The following is a 25,291-nucleotide window of genomic DNA, read 5'->3' on the forward strand; positions in this document are numbered from 1 at the left end:
GTCCAGACTGAGGGGCAAATAAGCACCCGGTTATCTGGTGTTAGGGGTGGGGGAAGTTAGGTGTTCGTGGCGTGCGTTGTGCAGTTTCTCTAAGTTCAGAGGCCGGGAGGAGACCGCGAGCGCTGCAGGCACGAAGCCAGCGTCCCGCTCAGCGCCTGGAAGAGTCCGGGGTTGGGCTGGGCGGGGAGGGCAGCTGGGGCGGGGCGGGGCGGGGCGGGGCGGTGGTCGCTCTGGAGGCGGAGCCGGGGCGGAACACACAGTCAGCTGACTCTGACTCACGCGCGCGCGCGTGGCGCTCCCTGCTTCCCCGCCGGGGAAGAGAAGTCCGGTACCGGGGCAGCAGCTCGGGCATACCTGGCCGAACGCGGAAGAGAGCAGCTGAGCAGCCATGGAACATCGCGGGCTGGGGTGGCCGAGGCTCCCCAGGCTGCTGGAGCTGCTGGCGGCGCTGGCGGTGCAGGCAGTGCGCGCCTCCGCCGTCGCCGCTGCCTCGCCGGACCTGAGTCTTTGGCCCATGCCTCTCTCCGTGCAGACCACCCCGCGCGTGCTGCACCTCTCTCCCGACAACTTCTTCTTCGGCCACAGCTCCACTTCCAAGGCCGGCCCCTCCTGCTCACTGCTGCAGGAAGCGTTTCGGCGGTGAGTGCTCCCGACGGGCGGCCGGGCGGGAAGGGGACCCGGAGACCCCGGTACGGGGAGAGACAGACTACCCTGGGACGCAGTGCAGGCGCGGGGTAGGGGAGGGCGAGAGGAGGAACACCTGAGCGCTTCTTACCACCTGCACAGCCATCCAGCCGCGCTGGCGCTCTAATCTCCATTCGACAGGGGAGGAAACAGTCTCCGAGTCGGCCAGTGACCCCACCAGTCACAGGTCTAGAAGATGGCAGAGCCGGCTCGAACCAACACGAACTGAAACCCAAGCTCTTCCCCTTCCCCTCCTGTCTCCTGAGGAGCTTCCTGGGTGCTCTGGAACCCTGCTTTGAGTGCGGGATACTGAGTGGACGGAGTACGTTGCTCAGGGTCAGTGGCCGTGTTCGCCTCGGAGAGGAGAATGGGGTAGACGAAGAGGAGGGAGGGAAACGGCAGTTTATTTGAAGGGAGTTCAGAGAGGAAGATGAGTGCTTAAAGCTTGGGGACCAGGGGTTCCCCAAAGTTGCTTGTCATTTATAGGCCATCTCTCCCCCTCCCCAAATCTGGCTACAATTCAGATGGCAGAAAGTCCGTAGGTTGGAGCACCGCCCAAACCTCCCCTTCCCTTCCCAAATCTCTATTCCATGCAAAATGCTGGATATTTTCACCTAACTACTTTGATATGGTCGCTGCGCTGCTGTATCTGCTTCTCCTTTTGTTTCCCAGAAGCACTTACGTGCTTAACTCTCCCAGCATCTTGTTTAGATCTTTATCATCTCACATTTCCACAGCCCTCTTGTCTGTAAACCCGTTGGCCACAGGGTGAATTGTGTAGTGAGGAGGGAGCCCACGGTGCTAGCCTTTGGGTTTTTTTTGCCTTTTTAAATTGATGTAAAGTTGATTTACAGTGTAGTGTCACGACGCTAGCTTTGCTAACTACACCATGTACAAGACAGATTGCACTTGGGGAGATGTTTCAGTAAGGCTCACTCTGCGACCTGTGTGGGCAGGACTGTCCTGAAGGTGTTCAGTGCCCCGAAGGATTGTAATTTGGTGCAGACAGTACTACCCCTTTTCTCCCTCAGATTTTGGCCGCCTCTGTTCCTAGAGGTCATTATAGTTTAATTGTGCCTGCAGGACACCAAGCAGCTGGTGGAAAGATGCAAAACTAGTTTAATAACACCTGCTGGCCCCAGGTAGGCCTGGAGCTTAGGCGGAAGAGGCTCAAGACGTTGATGGCAGAGACGTTTTCTTCTCCTTCGGTTGTGTACAATTAAAGGGAGATTGTTACCCTCAGTTTAGATGCATACTCCAATGAGCCTTTGATGTTGAATCTGCTAACAGGTCAGAATGGCTAGAGCCTGGATGAAGAAGTAAAATCAGGGTGGTTGGTTGCCTTGGGGTATCGAGAAGGAAAAAGTACCCGCAGGCCATCTAATGGAAGATCATGACTAGGAAATCTTTTAAGAACAAACACACCATATTTGCTTTGGGACTCAGTTCATAAATGTGGATTTTCCTTCTGTGCCATCGTGCTAGTAAAGTAAGGACTCGGTAATAAGCTGAAGTGATGGCCGCTGAGCCTGCGCGTCCGGAGCAAGAAAGCGTGGAAGACTTAAGTTAACCACGGTTAGATAACCAGAACTTGAATCAGCTGTGAGACGGTTTAAAAACAAATCTTGGCATCTCAAGGCAGTGCAGGTACTTATCTGAGGATTGCCTAACTAATTCATGCCATGTGTGTGAAGCAGCTATTAATTATACCCTGCATTGTTAGGAAGCAGGTTATAAAACATTAGGCCTGTATGGGGATATATGTATACGTGTAGCTGATTCACTTTGTTATAAAGCAGAAACTAACACACCATTGTAAAGCAATTATACCCCAATAAAGATCTTAAAAAAAATAAAACATTAGCCCTAATGGCTAAGACTTGGAAGCATTCAGGTGAGCATTCTAGGAACTCAGGAGGGGCAGTCTCTACTTCAGGGTAAAAGCATGATGGGGTTGTTCCAGAAGCTCTAGGCCGTGGGGAACACACAAGTTTGTTCAGATTCTCTGGCTCCTGAAGAGCCCAGTTTCTATCTCAAACCCTGCTTTGAAACACTATGCATTTTGCAGGCAGAGTTCTGTCTGTTTGGTGCGTGGCTGCTTCCTCAGCTTCTAGAACAAGATCTGTCACATGCTAATTACTCTTTTTTTTTTTTTTAGTTACTCATTTTTTTTTTTTTTTTTAATTTTATTTGTTTATGGCTGTGTTGGGTCTTCCTTGCTGCGCGCGGGCTTTCTCCAGTCGCGGCGAGCTGGGGCTAACTCTTTGTTGCCACAGCATGTGGGATCTTCCCGGACCAGGGCTCGAACCCGCGTCCCCTGCACCGGCAGGTGGATTCCTAACCACCGCACCACCAGGGAAGTCCCTAGTTGCTCATTTTTTTAAATGAACAAATAGCTTTGCTCCCTCAGTTCCTGAAAAGCTAAATTAACCCACAGACCTTGCACACCACTGCACCAGAACCCTTTGAGTTTTCTGTTAGAGTTTTAATATGCAGAGCCAAGATTTTCCTTATGTGGGACAAGCCAGCACCTAACTCAAATCTCAAAGCCGCTGGCAGCTGTAATTTCCCTTAAAAATTGTGGTAAAATATACATAAGATCACTGTCTTAACCGTTTCTAAGTATACAGTTTAGTGATCTTAATTTCCTTTTCAATCTGTCAAGGCTTTCTTACGACAAAGGTCCTCAGCACCTTCATCTGTTCCACTGTCTCACTGGTTAACTTCCATACACTGACTTCCAAGTTCATCAGAACTCTCCCAGCTCTCCTTACGTCCCTGGAAAAACACAAGATGGTCTTACATATAAGTAGCATATACAACCTTCTGGCTTATCAAAATCTATTAAATATCATAGGCTTTGAGGCCTGTGTGATCTTGTATCTTCTAGCACCTTCAAATGTTTATTTAATATCCTCCTTCTCTGCTATTCGGGTACCAGCAGAAGGTAAATTTTCAAGGCCCTAGTGAGAATTCTGTGGTGTTTGTGTATTAGCTAGGATACTTTTGTTGGAAGGTAACAGGAACCCTGACTCATTCTGGCTTGAGCAAAAAGAAAACCTATTATCTCTTGCATTATGGAAATATAAAAGCAGGCAGGATTTCAGGGCTGGTTGGCTAAGTGGCTCAACAGTATGATTAGGAAATCCGTATTCCTTCCACCTCTGCTCTGCCATCTTTGGTGTGGCTGCAGCTGGTCTAAGTATCACGTACAGAGAAGTTTTCTTCTTGGGGCTCACTTAGGAGAGGAAGCATCCTCCCCCCGTCCTCCCACCCCTGCCCCATCACTGGTCAGAATTGACTTGCACACCCAGGATTATTAGTTTGGTTATTGGTCCTTAATGGGGACTTCATAGGAGTCACTTGGGATTGTGGCAGGGGGACTTTTAAAATCTTTGTGCCTGGATCATGCTCTCGGAGATTCTGATTCTGAAGGTCTGGACATCAGTACTTGTTTGCAAAAGGCCCTCCATGTGATTCTAATGTGCAGCTTGGGGTGAGAGCCTCTAGTTGGACTGATATGGGGTAGCAGGGGTTTGCGGAGTCAACGACAGTGTCTGCTACCACATATGTATTTAAAACTTGGCTACAGTGCTTTAAAATTTTGTTTGACTTTCTCTCTCACACAGATATTATGACTATATTTTTGGTTTCTACAAGCGGCATCATGGCTCTGCTGATCTTTGTGTTGGAGTGGAGTTGCAGCAACTTCAAGTCTCGGTTGTCCTGGACCCAGAGTGTGACGCTTTCCCCAAGATCTCTTCGGATGAGTCCTGTGAGTACCTACGTCATGTGAATGTATTGTAAACAAAGCTGCTTGTCACAGGCTCGAGTGCCAGAAGCTGGCTGCATGCCGTGAACTATTGTGAGCTCTTGACCAGTGAGTTTATAATTCCTATTTTTAAAATTACCATTAGGGGACTTCCCTGGCGGTCCAGTGGTTAAGACTCTCTGCCTCCACTTCAGGGGGCACAGGTTCGATCCCTGGTCAGCGAACTAAGATCCCACATGCTGTGAGGTGTGGCGCAAAAAAAAAAGAAAATTACCATTAAAGTCTGATGGCAAAACGAATACATAATTGTTGTAGGAAATCTTTAAGTACAGTAAGTGAAGAGGAGGAAATAAATTACTCATAACCCCAGCACTCAGAGTTAACCACTGTTATTTCAGATTTTTTTTTTTGCAGAGTGATACATTGAAATATTTTACATAGATATAAATAGAAACATATGGTAAACAGTGGCATGAAAAAGGGGTAGTTCTGTACCTGTGGTTTTTCTGTTTTGCATAACAGTCCATTACAAACATGTATTTCACTAAATATTTTTCTATGACAGCATTTTTAGCCTCTGAATAATGTTCTACCAACTGTACGGATGTGTCAAAACTTACCTGGCTTATCCCTGATTTTTGGGCATCTAGGTGTTTACTTTGAAGACAAGTCTGTGCTGATAGGCATGCTCGTTTTTTCTTTTTTGGCTGTGCTGCACGGCATGCGGGATCTTAGTTCCCAGACCAGGAGCCATGCAGGATCTTAGTTCCCAGACCAGGAGCCGAACCTCTGCCCCCTGTAGTGGAAGCACGGAGTCTTAACCACTGGACCGCCAGGGCAGTCCTGGCATGATCTCTATTTATAATTTAACTTGACACAAAGATAATGCAGAACTGGGAGGGGTGAAGTGTTGCATTTTCTTTTATATTTATGTTGTATTATATATGTTTCATTTTCATTTATATTGATTGACAATGTAATCAACATTTAGCTACATGATTCTTCTTGTTTGCCTAAAACATTATTCTCTAAGGCTTTTCCTAAATTGTTCTAGAAGGAATAAACAAATGGGCAGCCCTTTTCCGTAGAGTGTACTGACTGGGAATAATGTGGAATTGTATCAAGGAATCAAAGAGCAATCAATGGGTGATATAAGATTAGTGCAGAAAGAGCAGACTGGTGAGTCAGGTGTAAAAATAGAAAGGAAAATGCATATCTTAGAGAAAAGAGTGACTCCTTTGTTCTCAGACTGCCTCACAGACAATTAAGTACATCGCTTCATCCTCTCAATAGAGATGAGATTTCTTAATACATCTCTGAAAAATAACTTAATTTCTCTTCAATTCTGTAGCTGTTCTTAGAAGAGAAACAGGATGATTTGCCAACATCAGCCATGGGATTTTACTTGACAGTCAGCACTCAGACACTTTATTAATTAGGTTTTGCAATCTGAATTGAGAAATGGTCATTAAATTACCAAGGAATCTTTGCTGACAGGCAATACAATGACATATTGTAAATTCCAAAAAATGGAACATATCGAGGCTGGGGAGTTATAGCCTATCTTCCATTCAGCTTTTCAAACCCTCTTTTTTCTGAAAGGGAAGCTTCTGGAGACAAGCTGCCTGTGAAATTTTCTGGTTAAAGGATCAACTAGTTTCAAACTAGTTGATGATGATGATAAAAGTAACACACACAAATGGAAATAACAAGATATCAACCGTTGTCCAAAAGTATGAGGAAATCTTGGAGAAAGTGACAAGTGTTACAGCATCATCAATTAAAATAAAAATATGCATACCCTCAGAACCAGAAATAGACTAATTTCTACCGTAGAGAAATAATTACATACATCAAGAATGTTCCATGCAGTTTGCCTGCAATGATGAAGATCTATAAGCAAAACTAAATGTTCATCACTAGAAGAATGGCTAAATATATCTTGTCAGTTGACACTAGAGAATACTGTACAACAATTAAGAATAAAGAAGTGGAGTTATAAAGAACAGATGTGGAGAACTTGCGAAGATAAATTGCTGAGTTGGACAAAGAAATTTATATAATGTGTACAGGAGGATACCATTTATATACCAACATACAAAAGAAGGCACACATAAAGCAGTACTGTATTTTCTTGTTACATGTATGTGTATGAAAATGCCTAAGAAAAGGCCTGATATTTCCTCTGAGGAAAATAGGGGGAGTTGAGTGGTCATCTCAAAGGGGATTTTAGCCTTATCTGTAACATTTTATTATTATTATTTTTTGCGGTACGTGGGCCTCTCACTGTTGTGGCCTCTCCCGTTGCAGAGCACGGGCTCCGGACGCACAGGCTCAGCGGCCATGGCTCACAGGCCCAGCCGCTCCGTGGCATGTGGGATCCTCCCGGACCGGGGCACGAACCCGTGTCCCCTGCATCGGCAGGTGGACTCTCAACCACTGCGCCACCAGGGAAGCCCACATTTTATTATTTTAAAAAGAGGAACCCATTACTGTTATTTGTATGTACCCCCTTCAAAACCACAGTGTGGTGCAAAAAGTACAGAAAGGGATAACTGAAAAAAAAAAGATGTCTCCTATCCCCTGTCAGGGAGGTAATCACTGTTAACACTAAGAATTTGGCTTTGAAATAAAAATTGAAATTCTATAGCTTATTTGTCCATATATTTAGAAACCAAAATCTCCTTCTAACTGCTCTATATCTGCGGTTTTTGCGTTGAGTTGAATCAGAATCCTTTTAAATATCAGCCCGTCCTCAGCTATTGGAAAATAATTGGCATGAGGTACATGCCACATGTTAATGTTTTTAGATAACTCTTTAGGCTGACTAATTCCAGGCTATCTCGAAACTATAATGTGGCAAAAACTGGCTTTTAAACAGTGACCGGTGGAATGGTAAGCTCTATCTAGGTAGCTAACTAAGAATTGGGTATAGAGGGGGAGAATCGTGGTTAGATTGTGGTCATAATAGCTATAGCATTCTTAGCCTGGCCTTTAGCTAACTCATGACTCTGTTCTTCTGATGGCAAAGGCTACCTTGTCAGAAGACTGTTACCTGATTACTGGCTGTTGATAGAACGGTTTTCCCTACCTGTAGCCAATTATCGTGGGGCAGCCTGGGGTGGTCAGGGTGGTGGAGGAGGAGGATGCAGCCCAAATACGCTATTAAATCATTAACCTGCAGCCCTTGAATGTCTCTACCGTGGCAAAGTCTGCATCTGTCACACCCCTTTAGCTTTCGATCTCTCTGTGCTTTCTGGTGCTTTCCTTTATCTGTGGATGATTCCATCCCAAACCTCTCCAAAGACTAAGATGACTATTGGGGTAACCTCAGGCAGAGTATGATTTCAAGGATTGAGAGATTAGTGCCCCCTTTGCCCAGAAGCAGCTAACTGGAGCCCCGTTTTAGATGGATGTGAACTTTTTATTGAGTGGGACAAAGCTGAATTAAGCTATAGTGAGTTAAGAAGTGAGTCTTGGGGCTTCCCTGGTGGCGCAGTGGTTAAGAATCCGCCTGCCAATGCAGGGGATGCCAGTTTGAACCCTGGTCCAGGAAGATACCACATGCCTCAGAGCAACTAAGCCTGTGCATCACAAGTACTGAGCCTGCGCTCTAGAGCCCGCGAACCACAGCTACTGAGCCTGCATGCCACAACTACTGAAGCCCGCGCGCCTAGAGCCCGTGCTCCACAACAAGAGAAGCCACCACAATGAGAAGCCCGTGTACCACAGCAGAAGAGTAGCCCCCCACTCCCCGCAACTAGAGAAAGTCTGCACGCAGCAACGAAGACCCAAAGCAGCCAAAAATAAATAAATTAAAAAAATAAATATTTGAAAAAAAAAAAGAATTGAGTCTTAAGGAAGATTTAGGATAATGTTGGGGGAAGGTAGGTACAGGGCAAGTAGGGGAGCACAGGGAGGGAAGGGACAGAGTAGAGAAGACTCTCTGGCCTTAGAGGGAATGGAAGATTGAGTGATACTGGAGGCTTCACCAAGGAATTATGGGCACTGAGGAGTTTGCACTTTTGACTTAAATTCTTAGCTTAAGTAGGACCCTACTCTGTAGTGGGGTAGTTGGAGAGAATAACTCTCCTGCAGGGGAAAATGAGGAATCATGGAGGTGACACCTAAGTTCCTGACTTGAGCAAATCAGCTGGTCGGAGTGTGGTGCGCGATGAGCCCAGAGCCCAACAGGTGAAAGAGGGAAGAGTGCAGAGTGGGGCATGTGGAGCTAAAGGAACCTATAGGACTTCTAAGTGAGGATGTACAGGAGGCAGCTGGAGAAACAGGTCTGGAGCTCAGGAGAAAAGAATGATCCAGAAATACCAATTATATGTTTAGGGAAATGTGTGTTATTGAGGGATTAAAAACAAACATTTTTTTCTTCCAGTTTTGAGATATAATTGACAGCACTGTTTAAGGTGTACAGCGTCATGATTTGACTTACATCATGAAATGATTATCACAGTAAATTTAGTGAGCATCCGTCACCTCATATAGATACAAAGTTAAAGAAAGAAAAAAATTGTTTTCCTTGTGATGAGAACCCTTAGGATTTACTTTCTTAACAGCTGTCATATACTGCATCCAGCCCTGTTTACTGTATTCATCGTGTTGTGCATTACAGCCCTAGTACTTATTTATCTTATAACGGAGTTTGTACCTTTTGACCGCCTTCATCCAATTCCCTCTCCCACTACCACCCGCCTCTGGTAACCACAAACCTGATCTCTTTTTCTATGAGTTTGTTGCTTTTGAAGTATAATTGACTTACACCACCATGTTAGCTCCTGTTACACAACATGGTGATTTGACATTTCGAAATGATCACCATGATAAGTCTAGTTACCATCTGTCACCATACAAGAAACATTTTTTTTTTCCAATACAGATACTTTACTTGTGAAAGGACCAGTGGCCTCGCTCACTGCCAACAGAGTTTGGGGCGTATTACGAGGTAAGTTCTATGTCATTGTTATTTTCTAGTAAGGAAATGTTTTCAGTTGCCACTTTGGGAAATGAAGCACAGCAAAACTTTGCTTCCTTGGGCTCTTTACAGAATGATTTGTTGGGTATTTCCAAAACAATGCCATTAAATATATACCACTTAAAGCATGGGAGAAAGATCATTTGACTTTTTAAAAATGCTTGAAGGTTATTACATTCATAATGCTGTAATTCATTGATGTTCTTGGGACTATAATTTTTTTTTTTTTTTTTTTTTTGCGGTACACGGGCCTCTCACCGCTGTGGCCTCTCCCGTTGAGGAGCACAGGCTCCAGAAGCGCAGGCTCAGTGGCCATGGCTCACGGGCCTAGCCGCTCCGCTGCATGTGGGATCTTCCCGGACCAGGGCACGAACCCGCGTCCCCTGCATCGGCAGGCGGACTCTCAACCACTGCGCCACCAGGGAAGCCCTATAATTTTTTTTTTTAAATTTATTTATTTTATTCATTTATTTTTGGCTGTGTTGGGTCTTCGTTGCTGCACGTGGGCTTCCTCTAGTTGTGGTGAGTGGGGACTATTCATTGCAGTACGTGGGCTTCTCATTGTGGTGGCTTCTCTTGTTGCAGAGCACGGGCTCTAGGTGTGCGGGCTTCAGTGGTTGTGGCACACAGGCTCCGTAGTTGTGGCTCGTGGGCTCTAGAGTGCAGGCTCTGTAGTTGTGGCGCATGGGCTTAGTTGCTTCACGGCATGTGGGATCTTCCCGGACCAGGGCTGGTAGGCGGATTCTTAACCACTGCGCCACCAGGGAAGCCCCAGGACTATAATGTTTATAGAGTTATAAACGGCTCTGACCTGCTCTGATTAAGGAATTTTGTTTTATCATCACTTCTTGCTGCCTTCAGTAGCAAGCATGTCCCTTCTGCATTTGTTTATACATTCAAACAAAAATATACTCACGTATTTTTTTCTGAACCAACCTATTAGTGCAGAAGCATGAAAACAAAGAGAATAATCATTTTCCCAGTAAAACATGTCCAACTGTCCATGTGGTGGTGATGTTTTCAGCTTGGTGTGGTAAGATGCTAGTGATATAGATGCAGCATAAATGCATGTGCCATCGCATGTGAGAGTCCCTCAGCTCAACTCGGTTCTTCTCCACTGTCTCCTCATGGGAGTTGTACTTGACCTCATCACCAGCTTTCATCTGAATGCACTGGGGAATGGGACGATTCTGCTTCTGTTTCTTGGCCAGGAATCATTTGATCCTAGGAGTGTTGTGAGAAGACAAGGTCAGGAACAGAGTCAACCATACACACCATGATGGCTGAGAAAAGAAGAGAACCCTTCCCCCATTTTAAATTCCTGTGGATTTAGAAATATAACGAAGTTTGCAGGAATAGCATGAAAAGATAAAAATATACTCTAGAGTGATTGGAGGTAGTGGGCAGAGAGGAACCTTAAAAGCTTTTCCTGTGACTTTCAGTCTGAACTTCGAAGTTTGGGCATGGGACGTTCATTTTTGCTGTTCAAAAGCTGCTATTACCTCTTCTTTCAAGTAGATAAGATTTTGTTGTACTGGCTTCCAAATTAGTATAGTTTTGAGAAAGGAGAGTAATTTTCTTTAATGTGAGCAAACCAACCAAAGTTATTAAAAATAAAGAAGGCTTTGGATTTGATTCAGGTGAGTGTTATCTAGAATAAAATGATCAATGTTACTGCTATGTGTTTTGTAGTCATAATAATAATGGTATGATTATAATCATTGTTACTGCTATATGTATTATAGTCATAATAATCGTATGATTATGATCTTATTTCAAAATATGACATGAAAATAGCTATAGATGTTTACCGCAAATGTAACTACAAACACTATCATGTAGATCATCTATATATAATGTTATGTGATTTTAAGCTTCTGTCGGTCTGATGTGCCCGTCTTGTCTGGGGCCTGTTAGGGAAAACGGCTTTATTGATGTTTGCCCTGATCCACATCAAAATAATAGAACTTTTGAGAGCATTTTGTGAATCTAGTCCAGGAAGGCCTTATTTTCTGCTTACTGTCAGACTTCGAAAGTAACAAACGTGCTCTAAATGATTATTGAATGTATTGCCACTTAACAGAAAATTCCAAAGTTATTCCTCCTGGTTTGGGCCTGTATTGGGGGTGGGAGGGAGGCGTAGCAAAAATGACGTTGAACTTTTTATTCTTTCCTATTTTTTTTGAGGTATAATTGACATAACATTATATTAATTTCAGGTATACAGCACAATGACTTGATATTTGTATATAATGCAAAATTATCACCACAGTAAGTTCACATTGTCACCACACATAGTTAGAAAAATACTGTTTTTCTTACGATGAGAACTTCTAAGATTTTACTCTTTTTAGCAACTTGCAAATAGGCAACACAGTATTTATTAACTATAGTCACCATGCTGTACCTTACATCCCTAGGATTTATTTATAAACGAAGATTGTACCTTTTGACCCCCATCACCCATTTTGCCTACCCCCTACCCCCGTCTCTAGTAACCACAAAGCTATTCTTTATATTTATGAGCTTGGTTTTTGTTTGTTTGTTTAAGATTCCACATCTAAGTGAGATCATTCAGTGTTTGTCTTTCTCTGACTTATTTCATTTAGCATAATGCCCTCAAGTTCCATCCATGTTGTCCCAAATAGCAGGATTTCCTTCTTTCTATGGCTGAATAATATTCCGTTGTATATATATATATATATATATATATATATACCACATCTTTATCCATACATCCATTGATGGACAGGTTGTTTCCATATCTCGGCTATGGTAATGCGGCAATGAACATAGAGGTACATATATTTGGGGGGTTAGAGTTTTGTCTTCTTTGGATAAATACCCAGAAGTAGAATTGCTGGGTCATGTGGTAGTTCTAGTTTTAGTTTTTTGAGGAACCTCCATACTGTTTTCTGTAGTGGCTGCACCAATTTACATTCCTGTGAACAGTGCATGAGGGATCCTTTTACTCCACGTCCTCAGCAACCCTTGTTCTTGTTATTTCTTGTGTTTTTGAGAACAGTCATTCTAACAGGTGTGAGGTGATATGTTACTGTGTTTTTTTTGTTTGTTTGTTTGTTTTTTTGCGGTACGTGGGCCTCTCACTGTCGCGCCCCTCCCGTTGTGGAGCACAGGCTCCGGCTGCGCAGGCTCAGCGGCCATGGCTCACTGGGCCCAGCCGCTCCGCGGCATGTGGGATCTTCCCGGACCGGGGCACGAACCCGTGTCCCCTGCATCGGCAGGCGGACTCTCAACCACTGCGCCACCAGGGAAGCCCTACTGTGGCTTTGATTTGCATTTCCCTGATGGTTAGTGATGTGGAACACCTTTTCTTATATCTGTTGGCTATTTGTAGGTCTTCCTTGAAAAAATATCTGTTCACATCTTCTACCCATTTTTTAATTGGATTGTTTGTTTTTTTGCTGTTGAGTTGTATGAGTTCTTTATATATGAACCCCTTAACAGATATATGATTTGCAAGTATCTTCATCCTTTGGTAGATTGCCTTTTCATTTTTCTTGGAGGGGGGAGATAAAGGGCTGTCATTCATTCATTCATTCATTCTGCACTGGGTCTTAGTTGCAGCACGTGGGATCCTCTTTTTGGCATGCGGGATCCTTAGTTGCAGCATGCAAACTCTTAGTTGCAGCATGCATGTGGGATCTAGTGCCCCGACCAGGGATCGAACCTGGGTCCCCTGCATTGGGAGCGTGGAGTGTTACCCACTGACTGGACTACCAGGGAAGTCCCAGATTGCCTTTTCATTTTGTTGATGATTTCCTTTGCTGTGCAGAAGCTTTTTACTTTGGTGTAGTCCCACTTGTTTATTTTTGCTTTTGTTTCCTTTGCTTTTGGTGTCACATCCAAAAAATTAAATCTTTTTTTTTTTTTTGCGGTCCGCGGGCCTCTCATTGTTGTGGCCTCTCCCGTTGCGGAGCACAGGCTCTGGACGCGCTGGCTCAGCGGCCATGGCTCACGGGCCCAGCCGCTCCGTGGCATGTGGGATCTTCCCGGACCGGGGCACAAACCCGTGTGCCCTGCATCGGCAGGCGGACTCTCAACCACTGCACCACCAGGGAAGCCCAAATCTTTTTTAAATGTTTGGTAGAATTCACCAGTGAAGCCTTCTGGTCCTAGACTTTTGTTTGTTGGGAGATTTTTGATTACTGATACAATCTCCTAGTAATCAGTTTGCTCAGATTTTCTGTTTCTTCATAATTCAGTCTTGGTAAGTTTTCTCTCTCTCAGAATATATTCATTTCTTCTAAGTTGTCAGATTTGTTGGCATATAGTTTGTCATAGTAGTCTCCTGTGATCTTTCGTATTTCTGTGGTATGTTGTCACATCTTCTCTTTCATTTGACTTTGAACTACAGGCAAACCTTGGAGATATTGTGGGTTTGGTTCCAGACCACTGCAGTAAACTATCTCAATAAAGGGAATCACACAAATTTTTTGGTTTCCCAGTGGATATCAAGGTTATGTTTACACTATACTGTAGTCTTTTAAGTGTGCAATAGTATTATGTCTAAAAAAAACAAGGTACATACCTTAATTTAAAAATACTTTATTGCTAAAAAATATTGATCATCATCTGACAATGCAGAGTTGCCACAAACCTTTGATTTGTAAAAAATGCAGTATCTGTGAAGTGCAATAAAATGAGGTATGCCTGTATTCTTTTATTTTAAATTTATGTATATATTTTTAAATTTATGGCTGCATCGGATCTTAGTTGTGGCACGCGGGATCTTCGTTGCGGCGTGCGGGATCTTTCGTTGTGGCTCATGGGTTTCTCTCTAGTTGTGGCGTGTAGGTTTTCTCTCTCTAGTTGAGGCACGCGGGCTCAGTAGTTGTGGCACACGGGCTTAGTTGCCCCGCAGCATGTGGGATCTTAGTTCCATGACCAGGCATTGAACCCGCATCCCCTGCATTGGTCCAGTGGGTTCTTTACCACTGGACCACCGGGCAATTCCCTATGCCTGTATTCTTAGGTTAAAATTTTCCTTGGCAATATAGTTGTCAGCTAGAATGATGAATTTTGGTAAAGTCAAGGCCAGATAGAGGAGTTGGCCTGTAATATAGAGAACAATGCACTTGAATAAAAAATGGTCAGGAGATAGTCTTTGCAGGTATAAATAAAACACTGTAAGTTGGGCCTTTATCTATAGTTTCATGGTGTTCTCTGAGCCTCTTTGCCCTCTGTTAAGTTTAGGTACTTCTAAAGTGCCTATACTATTTTATGATAAGAGTTCTTTCTTACAGTGCTATAAGTTTATTAAGGAACTGGCATTTTGTTTTATTAAATCACTATTTTGTGTTTATCGTTCAGACAAAACCAAGGGTATGGGTACAATGAAGTAAAGCATTTTTATTAGATGGCACAGGGATTTTTTTAAATTGAACTTTGATTTTAGAAAATATGTTACAGGGTATATGTATAACATATTTAATTTTATTTGCCTTTTCTGCTTATGGTTCTGTGTACGGATAATACATCTTTTATTGTCTCTTTTACAAATTAATGCAATAAATTATAAATTTTACTTTCCCTAGGTTTAGAGACCTTTAGCCAGTTAATTTATCAAGATTTTTATGGGACTGTAAGTATGATTATTTTATGTTCCTAACATTATTGGGTAGATATAATACTATAGGAAAAATATAAACTTTTTAGCTGTTTATTACTTCTTGAATGTTTTCTCTCCCCTAGTGTGTATCTTATCTGGTAAATGTATATTTCACACTTTTTGTTGGTTTTAAATTAATCTTTTATCCAATACTTGCATAGATAGGTATAATTTATTTATTACATAAATAAAATGAGTACACATTTTATGTAAGACAAAATAAATAAAAATTTTCTTTTGTCTTTTAGTTCACTGTCAATGAATCCAACATTGTAGATTCTCCAAGGTTTCCTCATAGAGGAATTTTAATTGATACATCCAGACACTTTCTGTCCATTAAGAGTATTTTTAAAACTCTGGTAGGTAATTATTTTATTTTAATCCACTGTCTATTCTGAAGATGTGTCCTTTAATGTTGTTACTTTACGTTGGTTACATATGCTGTTGTGCAGGTTGGAACAGGGGATTCATTTTCCATATACTAAGTATAAGCACTGGGCTTTCTTCCCTCCCTCCCCTGGGAAGTATATTTCCTCTACTGAGAAGTGGAGGCTCCCTTAGGGAATCACTCTCTTGTTTTCATTGGGGTGGGAGAGGGGCTTAACCAGTATTCAGTCAGCATTGTTAAGAGAAAGACTCAGTTTTAATAGTGCCCACTGGCCCTCTGTGAATCATTTGTCAAATCATGGGTCTAGACTTCTGGTTAGGAATATATGGTCATTGTACCTCTAGTTGTTTTTAATTTTGTGATCTCCACTTGCTTTTTTTAAAGTGGCCTAGAAAGGAATCTGAGAGCAGCTTCATACCTAAGGAAGTGTTGCAAAGGAATATGGAACTTCAGGTGGTGGGAGCTTGGGGGCAAGGTAGACATTAACTATTTTCTCTTTTCATTGGTTCATCCCCACCATCACTGCCAGTTTGTAGGGATCGGGAGGTTTTCTGGCCATGTTTTTCTGCACCTTCACCTGATCATTTATGAACACACTATGTTATAAAAAAAATTATTTTTATGTTTACATTAAAACTCTGAATTTCTTTCTCCAAAAGACATTATTGTAATTTTTATGAAAGAAATATATGCTTAGTGTAAAGAGTTTGAACATAGATATGCATAAAATAAGTAGCGATCCCATAATTTCATTTACCAAAGATTGACATAAATTTTTATGTCCCATTTATCTCATTTTAAACTTAAAAAATGAATACCTTAACGTATAATATGACTTCTTTTTTTTACGGAAATATAGTTGACATACAACATTATGTTAGTTTCAGGTGTACTAAATCATGATTTGACATTAGCATACATTATGAAACGATCATCATAAGTCTAGTATCCATCTCTCCCCATACAGAGTTATTACAATATTATTACATCCCCTTGACTTTATTGTATAGCTGGAGGTTTGTTCCTCTTAATCCCCTTCACCTATTTTCCCCCACCCCCTTACCCTCCTCCCTCTTGCCAACCACTCTGTATTTATGAATCTACTTTTGTTTCATTTTGTTTTGTTTTTTAGATTTCACATATAAGTGAGATCATTGATATTTGTCTTTCTCTGTCTGATGTATTTCACTTAACATAATATCCTCTAGATTTATCCATGTTGTCACAAAGGCAAGATTTCATTTTTTTATGGCTGAGTCGTCTCTGTGTGTTTTGATTGGAGAATTTAGTCCAATTACATTTTTTTTTAAGAGCCAATCATCTTTTAAATTTTTTAAAAATATTTATTTGTTTGGTTGCACCGGTCTTAGTTGCAGCAGGTGGGCTCCTTTAGTTGCATCTCGCAGGCTCCTTAGTTGCGGCGCGGGACTTCTTAGTTGTGGCATGAGAACTCTTATTTGTGGCACGCATGTGGGAATCTAGTTCCCTGACCAGGGATTGAACCCAGGCCCCCTGCATTGGGAACTCAGAGTCTTAACCACTGTGCCACCAGGGAAGCCCCAGTCCAATTACATTTAAAGTAATTATTTTTTTTTTTTTGTTTTTGTTTGTTTTTTTTTTGGTTAAATTTTTCTTTTTTTAACATCTTTATTGGGGTATAATTGCTTTACAATGGTGTGTTAGTTTCTGCTTTATAACAAAGTGAATCAGTCATACATAAACATATGTTCCCATATGTCTTCCCTTAAAGTAATTATTGATGGATATGTACTTACTGCCATTTTGTTAATTGTTTTGGGATTGTTTTTATAGTTCTTTTTTGTTCCTTTCATCATCTTTTGCTCTGTTCCCTTGCCATGTGATGACTGTCTTTAGCGTTACGTTCGGATTCCTTTCTTTGTGTGTGTACCTATTAATAGGTTTTTGGTTTGTAGTTAACTGTGTGTGTGTGTGTATCTATATATATATAGAGATACACATATACATACATATATATGTATCGTTTTATATACATGATTAGGTTATATATACATGATTATTGTAAGTTGACGATCTCTTAAGTTCAAACATTCTAACAACCCTACATCTTTACTCCACCTCTCACATTCAATGTTTTTGACATCATATTTTACATCTTTTTGTTTTCTGTATCCCTATGCTACTTATTGTGGACATAGATGATTTTTATTACTTTTGTTTTTTAACCTTCCTACTAGCTTTTTAGATGATTGACCTACTACTACCTTTACTGTATGTTTGCCTTCAGCAATGATATTTTTCCTTCTGTAATTTTCATATTTCTAGTGGTGGTCTTTTTTTTTTAACATCTTTATTGCGGTATAATTGCTTTACAATGATGTGTTAATTTCTGCTTTATAACAAAGTGAATCAGTTATACATATACATATGTTCCCATATCTCTTCACTCTTGCGTCTCCCTCCCTCCCACCCTCCCTATCCCACCCCTCCAGGCGGTTACAAAGCACCGAGCCGATATCCCTGTGCCATGCGGCTGCTTCCCACTAGCTACCTACCTTACGTTTGTTAGTGTGTATATGTCCATGCCTCTCTCTCGCCCTGTCACAGCTCACCCTTCCCCCTCCCCATATCCTCAAGTCCGTTCTCCAGTAGGTCTGTGTCTTTATTCCTGTCTTACCCCTAGGTTCTTCATGACATTTTTTTTTCCTTAAATTCCATATATATGTGTTAGCATACGGTATTTGTCTTTCTCTTTCTGACTTACTTCACTCTGTATGACAGACTCTAGGTCTATCCACCTCATTACAAATAGCTCAATTTCGTTTCTTTTTATGGCTGAGTAATATTCCATTGTATATATGTGCCACATCTTCTTTATCCATTCATCCGATGATGGACACTTAGCTTGTTTCCATCTCCGGGCTATTGTAAATAGTGCTGCAATGAACATTTTGGTACATGACTCTTTTTGAATTTTGGTTTTTCTCAGGGTATATGCCCAGTAGTGGGATTGCTGGGTCATATGGTAGTTCTATTTGTAGTTTTTTAAGGAAACTCCATACTGTTCTCCATAGTGGCTGAACCAATTCACATTCCCACCAGCAGTGCAGGAGTGTTCCCTTTTCTCCACCCCCTCTCCAGCATTTATTGTTTCTAGATTTTTTGGTGATGGCCATTCTGACTGGTGTGAGATGATATCTCATTGTAGTTTTGATTTGCATTTCTCTAATGATTAATGATGTTGAGCATTCTTTCATGTGTTTGTTGGCAGTCTCTATATCTTCTTTGGAGAAATGTCTATTTAGGTCTTCTGCCCACTTTTGGATTGGGTTTGTTTTTTTGTTACTGAGCTGCATGAGCTGCTTGTAAATTTTGGAGATTAATCCTTTGTCAGTTGCTTCATTTGCAAATATTTTCTCCCATTCTGAGGGTTGTCTTTTGGTCTTGTTTATGGTTTCCTGTGCTGTGCAAAAGCTTTGAAGTTTCATTAGGTCCCATTTGTTTATTTTTGTTTTTATTTCCGTTACTCTAGGAGGTGGGTCAGAAAGGATCTTGCTGTGATTTATGTCATAGAGTGTTCTGCCTATGTTTTCCTCTAAGAGTTTGAAAGTGTCTGGCCTTACATTTAGGTCTTTAATCCATTTTGAGCTTATTTTTGTGTATGGTGTTAGGGAGTGATCTAATCTCATACTTTTACATGTATCTGTCCAGTTTTCCCAGCACCACTTATTGAAGAGGCTGTCCTTTCTCCACTATACATTCCTGCCTCCTTTATCAAAGATAAGATGTCCATATGTGCATGGGTTTATCTCTGGGCTTTCTATCCTGTTCCATTGATCTATCTTTCTGTTTTTGTGCCAGTACCATACTGTCTTGATTACTGTAGCTTTGTAGTATAGTCTGAAGTCAGGGAGCCTGATTCCTCCAGCTCCTTTTTTCGTTCTCAAGATTGCTTTGGCTATTCGGGGTCTTTTGTGTTTCCATACAAATTGCGAAATTTTTTGTTCTAGTTCTGTGAAAAATGCCAGTGGTAGTTTGATAGGGATTACATTGGATCTATAGATTGCTTTGGGTAGTAGAGTCATTTTCACAGTGTTGATTCTTGCAATCCAAGAACATGGTATATCTCTCCATCTATTTGTATCATCTTTAATTTCTTTCATCAGTGTCTTATAATTTTCTGCATACAGGTCTTTTGTCTCCTTAGGTAGGTTTATTCCTAGATATTTTATTCTTTTTGTTGCAGTGGTAAATGAGAGTGTTTTCTTGATTTCACTTTCAGATTTTTCATCATTAGTGTATAGGAATGCCAGAGATTTCTGTGCATTAATTTTGTATCCTGCTACTTTACCAAAGTCATTGATTAGCTCTAGTAGTTTTCTGGTAGCATCTTTAGGATTCTCTATAGTATCATGTCATCTGCAAACAGTGACAGCTTTACTTCATCTTTTCCGATTTGGATTCCTTTTATTTCCTTTTCTTCTCTGATTGCTGTGGCTAAGACTTCCAAAACTATATTGAATAAGAGTGGTGAGAGTGGGCAACCTTGTCTTGTTCCTGATCTTAGTGGAAATGCTTTCAGTTTTTCACCATTGAGGATGATGTTTGCTGTGGGCTTGTCATATATGGCCTTTATTATGTTGAGGAAATTTCCCTCTATGCCTACTTTCTGCAGGGTTTTTATCATAAATGGGTGTTGAATTTTGTCAAAAGCTTTCTCTGCATCTATTGAGATGATCATATGGTTTTTCTCCTTCAATTTGTTAATATGGTTTATCACATTGATAGATTTGCGTATATTGAAGAATCCTTGCATTCCCAGAATAAACCACACTTGATCATGGTGTATGATCCTTTTAATGTGCTGTTGGATTCTGTTTGCTAGTATTTTGTTGAGGATTTTTGCATCTATGTTCATCAGTGATATTGGCCTGTAGTTTTCTTTCTTTTGACATCCTTGTCTGGTTTTGGTATCAAGGTGATGGTGGCCTCGTAGAAGGAATTTGGGAGTGTTCCTCCCTCTGCTATATTTTGGAAGAGTTTGAGAAGGATAGGTGTTAGCTCTTCTCTAAATGTTTGATAGAATTCGCCTGTGAAGCCATCTGGTCCTGGGCTTTTGTTTGTTGGAAGTTTTTAATCACAGTTTCAATTTCAGTGCTTGTGATTGGTCTGTTCATATTTTCTATTTCTTCCTGATTCAGTCTTGGCAGGTTGTGCATTTCTAAGAATTTGTCCATTTCTTCCAGATTGTCCATTTTATTGGCATAGAGTTGCTTGTAGTAATCTCTCATGATCTTTTGTATTTCTGCAGTGTTGTTACTTCTCCTTTTTCATTTCTAATTCTATTGATTTGAGTCTTCTCCCTTTTTTTCTTGATGAGTCTGGCTAGTGGTTTATCTATTTTGTTTATCTTCTCAAAGAACCAGCTTTTAGTTTTATTGATCTGTGCTATTGTTTCCTTCATTTCTTTTTCATTTATTTCTGATCTTATTTTTATGTTTTCTTTCCTTCTGCTAGCTTTGGGGTTTTTTTGTTCTTCTTTCTCTAATTGCTTGAGGTGCAAGGTTAGGTTGTTTATTCGAGATGTTTCCTGCTTCTTAAGGTGGGCTTGTATTGCTATAAACTTCCCCCTTAGAACTGCTTTTGCTGCATCCCATAGGTTTTGGGTCGTCGTGTCTCCATTGTCATTTGTTTCTAGGTATTTTTTTATTTCCTCTTTGATTTCTTCAGTGATCACTTCATTATTAAGTAGTGTATTGTTTAGCCTCCATGTGTTTATATTTTTTACAGATCTTTTCCTGTAATTGATATCTAGTCTCATGGCGTTGTGGTCGGAAAAGATACTTGATACAATTTCAATTTTCTTAAATTTACCAAGACTTGATTTGTGACCCAAGATATGATCTATCCTGGAGAATGTTCCATGAGCACTTGAGAAAAATGTGTATTCTGTTGTTTTTGGATGGAGTGTCCTATAAATATCAATTAAGTCCATCTTGTTTAATGTATCATTTAAAGCTTGTGTTTCCTTATTTATTTTCATTATGGATGATCTGTCCATTGGTGAAAGTGGGGTGTTAAAGTCCCCTACTATGAATGTGTTACTGTTGATTTCCCCTTTTATGGCTGTTAGTATTTGCCTTATGTAGTGAGGTGCTCCTATGTTGGGTGCATAAATATTTATAATTGTTATATCTTCTTCTTGGATTGATCCCTTGATCATTATGTAGTGTCCTTCTTTGTCTCTTCTAATAGTCCTTATTTTAAAGTCTATTTTGTCTGATATGAGAATTGCTACTCCAGCTTTCTTTTGGTTTCCATTTGCATGGAATATCTTTTTCCATCCCCTTACTTTCAGTCTGTATGTGTCTCTAGGTCTGAAGTGGGTCTTTTGTAGACAGCATATATAAGGGTCTTGTTTTTGTATCCATTCAGCCAATCTGTGTCTTTTGGTGGGAGCATTTAGTCCATTTACATTTAAGGTAATTATCGATATGTATGTTCCTGTTCCCATTTTCTAAATTGTTTTGGGTTCATTAGTATAGGTCTTTTCCTTCTCTTGTGTTTCTTGTCTAGAGAAGTTCCTTTAGCAGTTGTTGTAAAGGTGGTTTGGTTGTGCTGAACTCTCTCAGCTTTTGTTTGTCTGTAAAGGTTTTAATTTCTCCATCAAATCTGAATGAGATCCTTGCTGGATAGAGTAGTCTTGGTTACAGGTTTTTCTCCTTCATCACTTTCAGTATGTCCTGCCACTCCCTTCTGGCTTGTAGGGTTTCTGCTGAAAGATCAGCTGTTAACCTTATGGGGATTCCCTTGTGTGTTATTTGTTGTTTTTCCCTTGCTGCTTTTAATATGCTTTCTTTGTATTTAATTTTTACAGTTTGATTAATATGTGTCTTGGCGTATTTCTCCTTGTATTTATTCTGTATGGGACTCTGTGCTTCCTGGACTTGACTAACTATTTCCTTTCCCATATTAGGGAAGTTTTCAACTATAATCTCTTCAAATATTTTCTCAGTCCCTTTCTTTTTCTCTTCTTCTGGAACCCCTATAATTCGAATGTTGGTGCGTTTAATGTTGTCCCAGAGGTCTCTGAGACTGTCCTCAGTTCTTTTCATTCTTTTTTCTTTATTCTGCTCTGCAGTAGTTATTTCCACTATTTTATCTTCCAGGTCACTTATCCGTTCTTCTGCCTCAGTTATTCTGCTATTGATCCCATCTAGAGTACTTTTAATTTCATTTATTGTGTTGTTCATCGTTGCTTGTTTCATCTTTATTTCTTCTGGGTCCTTGTTAACTGTTTCTTGCATTTTGTCCATTCTATTTCCAAGATTTTGGATCATCTTTACTATCATTATTCTGAATTCTTTTTCAGGTAGACTGCCTATTTCCTCTTCATTTGTTAGGTCTGGTGCATTTTTATCTTGCTCCTTTATCTGCTGTGTGTTTTTCTGTCTTCTCATTTTGCTTATCTTACTGTGTTTGGGGTCTCCGTTTTGCAGGCTGCAGGTTCGTAGTTCCCACTGTTTTTGATGTCTGTCTCCAGTGGCTAATGTTGGTTCAGTGGGTTGTGTAGGCTTCCTGGTGGAGGGGACTAGTGCCTGTGTTGTGGTGGATGAGGCTGGATCTTGTCTCTAGTGGGCAGGTTCACGTCTGGTGGTGTGTTTTGGGGTGTCTGTGGCCTTATTATGATTTTAGGCAGCCTCTCTGCTAATGGGTGGGGTTGTGTCCCTGTTTTGCTATTTGTTTGGCATAGGTTGTCCAGCACTGTAGCTTGCTGGTCGTTGACTGAAGCTGGGTGCTGGTGTTAAGATGGAGATCTCTGGGAGATTTTCGCCATTTGATATTATGTGGAGCTGGGAGGTCTCTTGTGGACCAGTGTCCTGAAGTTGGCTCTCCTACCTCAGAGGCAGAGCCCTGACTCCTGGCTGGAGCACCAAGAGCCTTTCATCCACACGGCTCAGAATAAAAGGGAGGAAAAGTAGAATTAGTAGAAGTATGAAGAGAGAAAGAAAGAAAGGAGGGAAGGAAGGAAGGCAGGAGGGAGGGAAGGAAGGAAGAAAGAAAGAAAAGAAAGAAGCAAAGAAGGAAAGAAGGCAAGAAGGAAAGGAGGGAGGAAGGAAGGAGGGAAGGAAGGAAAATAGAAAGAAAGAAGATACAGTAAAATAAAATAAAGTGTAATAAAGTTATTGAATTAAAAAATAATTATTTAGAAAAAAAAGGGACGGATAGAACCTTAGGACAAATGTTGGAAGCAAAGCTATACAGACAAAATCTTACACAGAAGCATACACATACACCCTCACAAAAAGAGGTAAAGGGGAAAAAATCATAAATCTTGCTCTCAGAGACCACCTCCTCAATTTGGGATGATTCGTTGTCTAAAGGAAGGAAGGAAGGAAAGAAAGAAAGAAAAGAAGGTAAAGTATAATAAAGTTATTAAAATTATAATTAATTATTAAGAAAAAAATTTTTAAAAAAAACCATGGATGGATGGAACCCTAGGACAAATGGTGGAAGCAAAACTATACAGAGAAGATCTCACACAGAGGCATACACATACACATTCACAAAAAGAGGAAAAGTGGAAAATATCATAGATCTTGCTCTCAAAGTCCACCTCCTCAATTTGGGATGATTCGTTGTGTATTCATGTATTCCACAGATGCAGGGTACATCAAGTTGATTGTGGAGCTTTAATCCGCTGTTTCTGAGGCTGCTGGGAGAGATTTCCCTTTCTCTTCTTTGTTCTCACAGCTCCCAGGGGCTCAGCTTTGGATTTGGCCCTGCCTCTGCGTGTAGGTCGCTGGAGGGCGTCTGTTCTTTGCTCAGACAGGACGGGGTTAAAGGAGCCGCTGATTCGGGGGCTCTGGCGCACTCAGGCTGGGGGGGAGGGAGGGGCACTGCGTGCAGGGCGGGCCTGCGGCGGCAGAGGCCGGCGTGACGTTGCACCAGCCTGAGGCCTGCCATGCATTCTCCCGGGGAAGTTGTCCCTGAATCCCGGGAACCTGGCAGTGGCGGGCTGCACAAGCTCCGCGGAAGAGGGGTGTGGAGGGTGACCTGTGCTCGCACACAGGCCCCTTGGTGGCAGCAGCAGCAGCCTTCGTGTCTCCTGCCTGTCCCTGGGGTCCATGCTTTTAGCCGTGGCTCACTAGTTGTGGTCTTTTCTGCTTAGAAAAGTCTTTTTAACATTTCTTGTAAAGTTGGTTTCATGGTGCTGAACTCTTTTAGTTTTCACTTGTCTGTAGAACTCTATCTCTCCTTCAACTTTGAATGATAGTTTTGCTGGGTAGAATATTCTTGGTTGTAAGTTTTTTACCTTTCATCACTGAATATGTCATGCCACTCCTTCTGGCCTGCACAGCTTCTCCTGAAAAGTCAGCTGACAGTCTTATGGGAGTTCCCTGGGAAGTAACTAGTTGCTTTTCTCTGGCTGCTTTTCAGGTTCTCTGTCCTTAATTTTTGCCATTTTAATTGCAGTGTATTTCAGTGTGGTTGTCTTTGGGTGACCCTGTTTGAGATTCTCTGTCTTCCTGGACTGTATGTCTGGTGTTTTTTTCCAGATTAGGGAAGTTTTCAGCTATTATTTCTGAAATACATTCTCTGCCCCTGTCTCTCTTCTCCTTCTGGGACCCCTCTAGTGTGTATGTTATTATCCTTGATGTTGTCCCAGAGGTCTCTTACACTATCCTCATTAAAAATTTTTTCTGTTCAACTTGGCCGATTTCCACTACTCTGTCTTGTAGTTTGCTGATCTGTTCCTCTCTATCTACAAATGTATTATTGATTCCATGTAGTGTATTTTAAGTTTCATATACTATATTCTGCAGCTTTTTGGTTCATCTTTATGTT

At 41.3% G+C, this 25,291-nt stretch overlaps 1 protein-coding gene across 3 annotated transcripts in view; it reads left to right on the plus strand.

Moving 5' to 3' along the window:
* Positions 1-296: 296 nt before the first annotated feature.
* HEXB (hexosaminidase subunit beta) overlaps positions 297-25,291 on the plus strand; it is a 42,664-nt gene continuing 17,669 nt past the window's right edge. For 2 of the 3 annotated variants that reach the window (XM_079916444.1, XM_079916445.1), the window contains exons 1-5: positions 297-639; positions 4,314-4,459; positions 9,348-9,413; positions 15,002-15,048; positions 15,324-15,434. In XM_079916444.1, the coding sequence (XP_079772570.1) occupies positions 389-639; positions 4,314-4,459; positions 9,348-9,413; positions 15,002-15,048; positions 15,324-15,434 (621 nt within the window). In that variant the 5' untranslated portion in view covers positions 297-388. Of the gene's footprint in view, positions 640-4,313; positions 4,460-9,347; positions 9,414-15,001; positions 15,049-15,323; positions 15,435-15,464; positions 15,939-25,291 lie in introns of those variants that run through there. The other variant, XM_079916446.1, reaches the window with a different exon arrangement.

Source organism: Stenella coeruleoalba (genome assembly GCF_951394435.1).
Source record: "Stenella coeruleoalba genome assembly, chromosome: 3".
Taxonomy (NCBI): domain Eukaryota; kingdom Metazoa; phylum Chordata; class Mammalia; order Artiodactyla; family Delphinidae; genus Stenella; species Stenella coeruleoalba.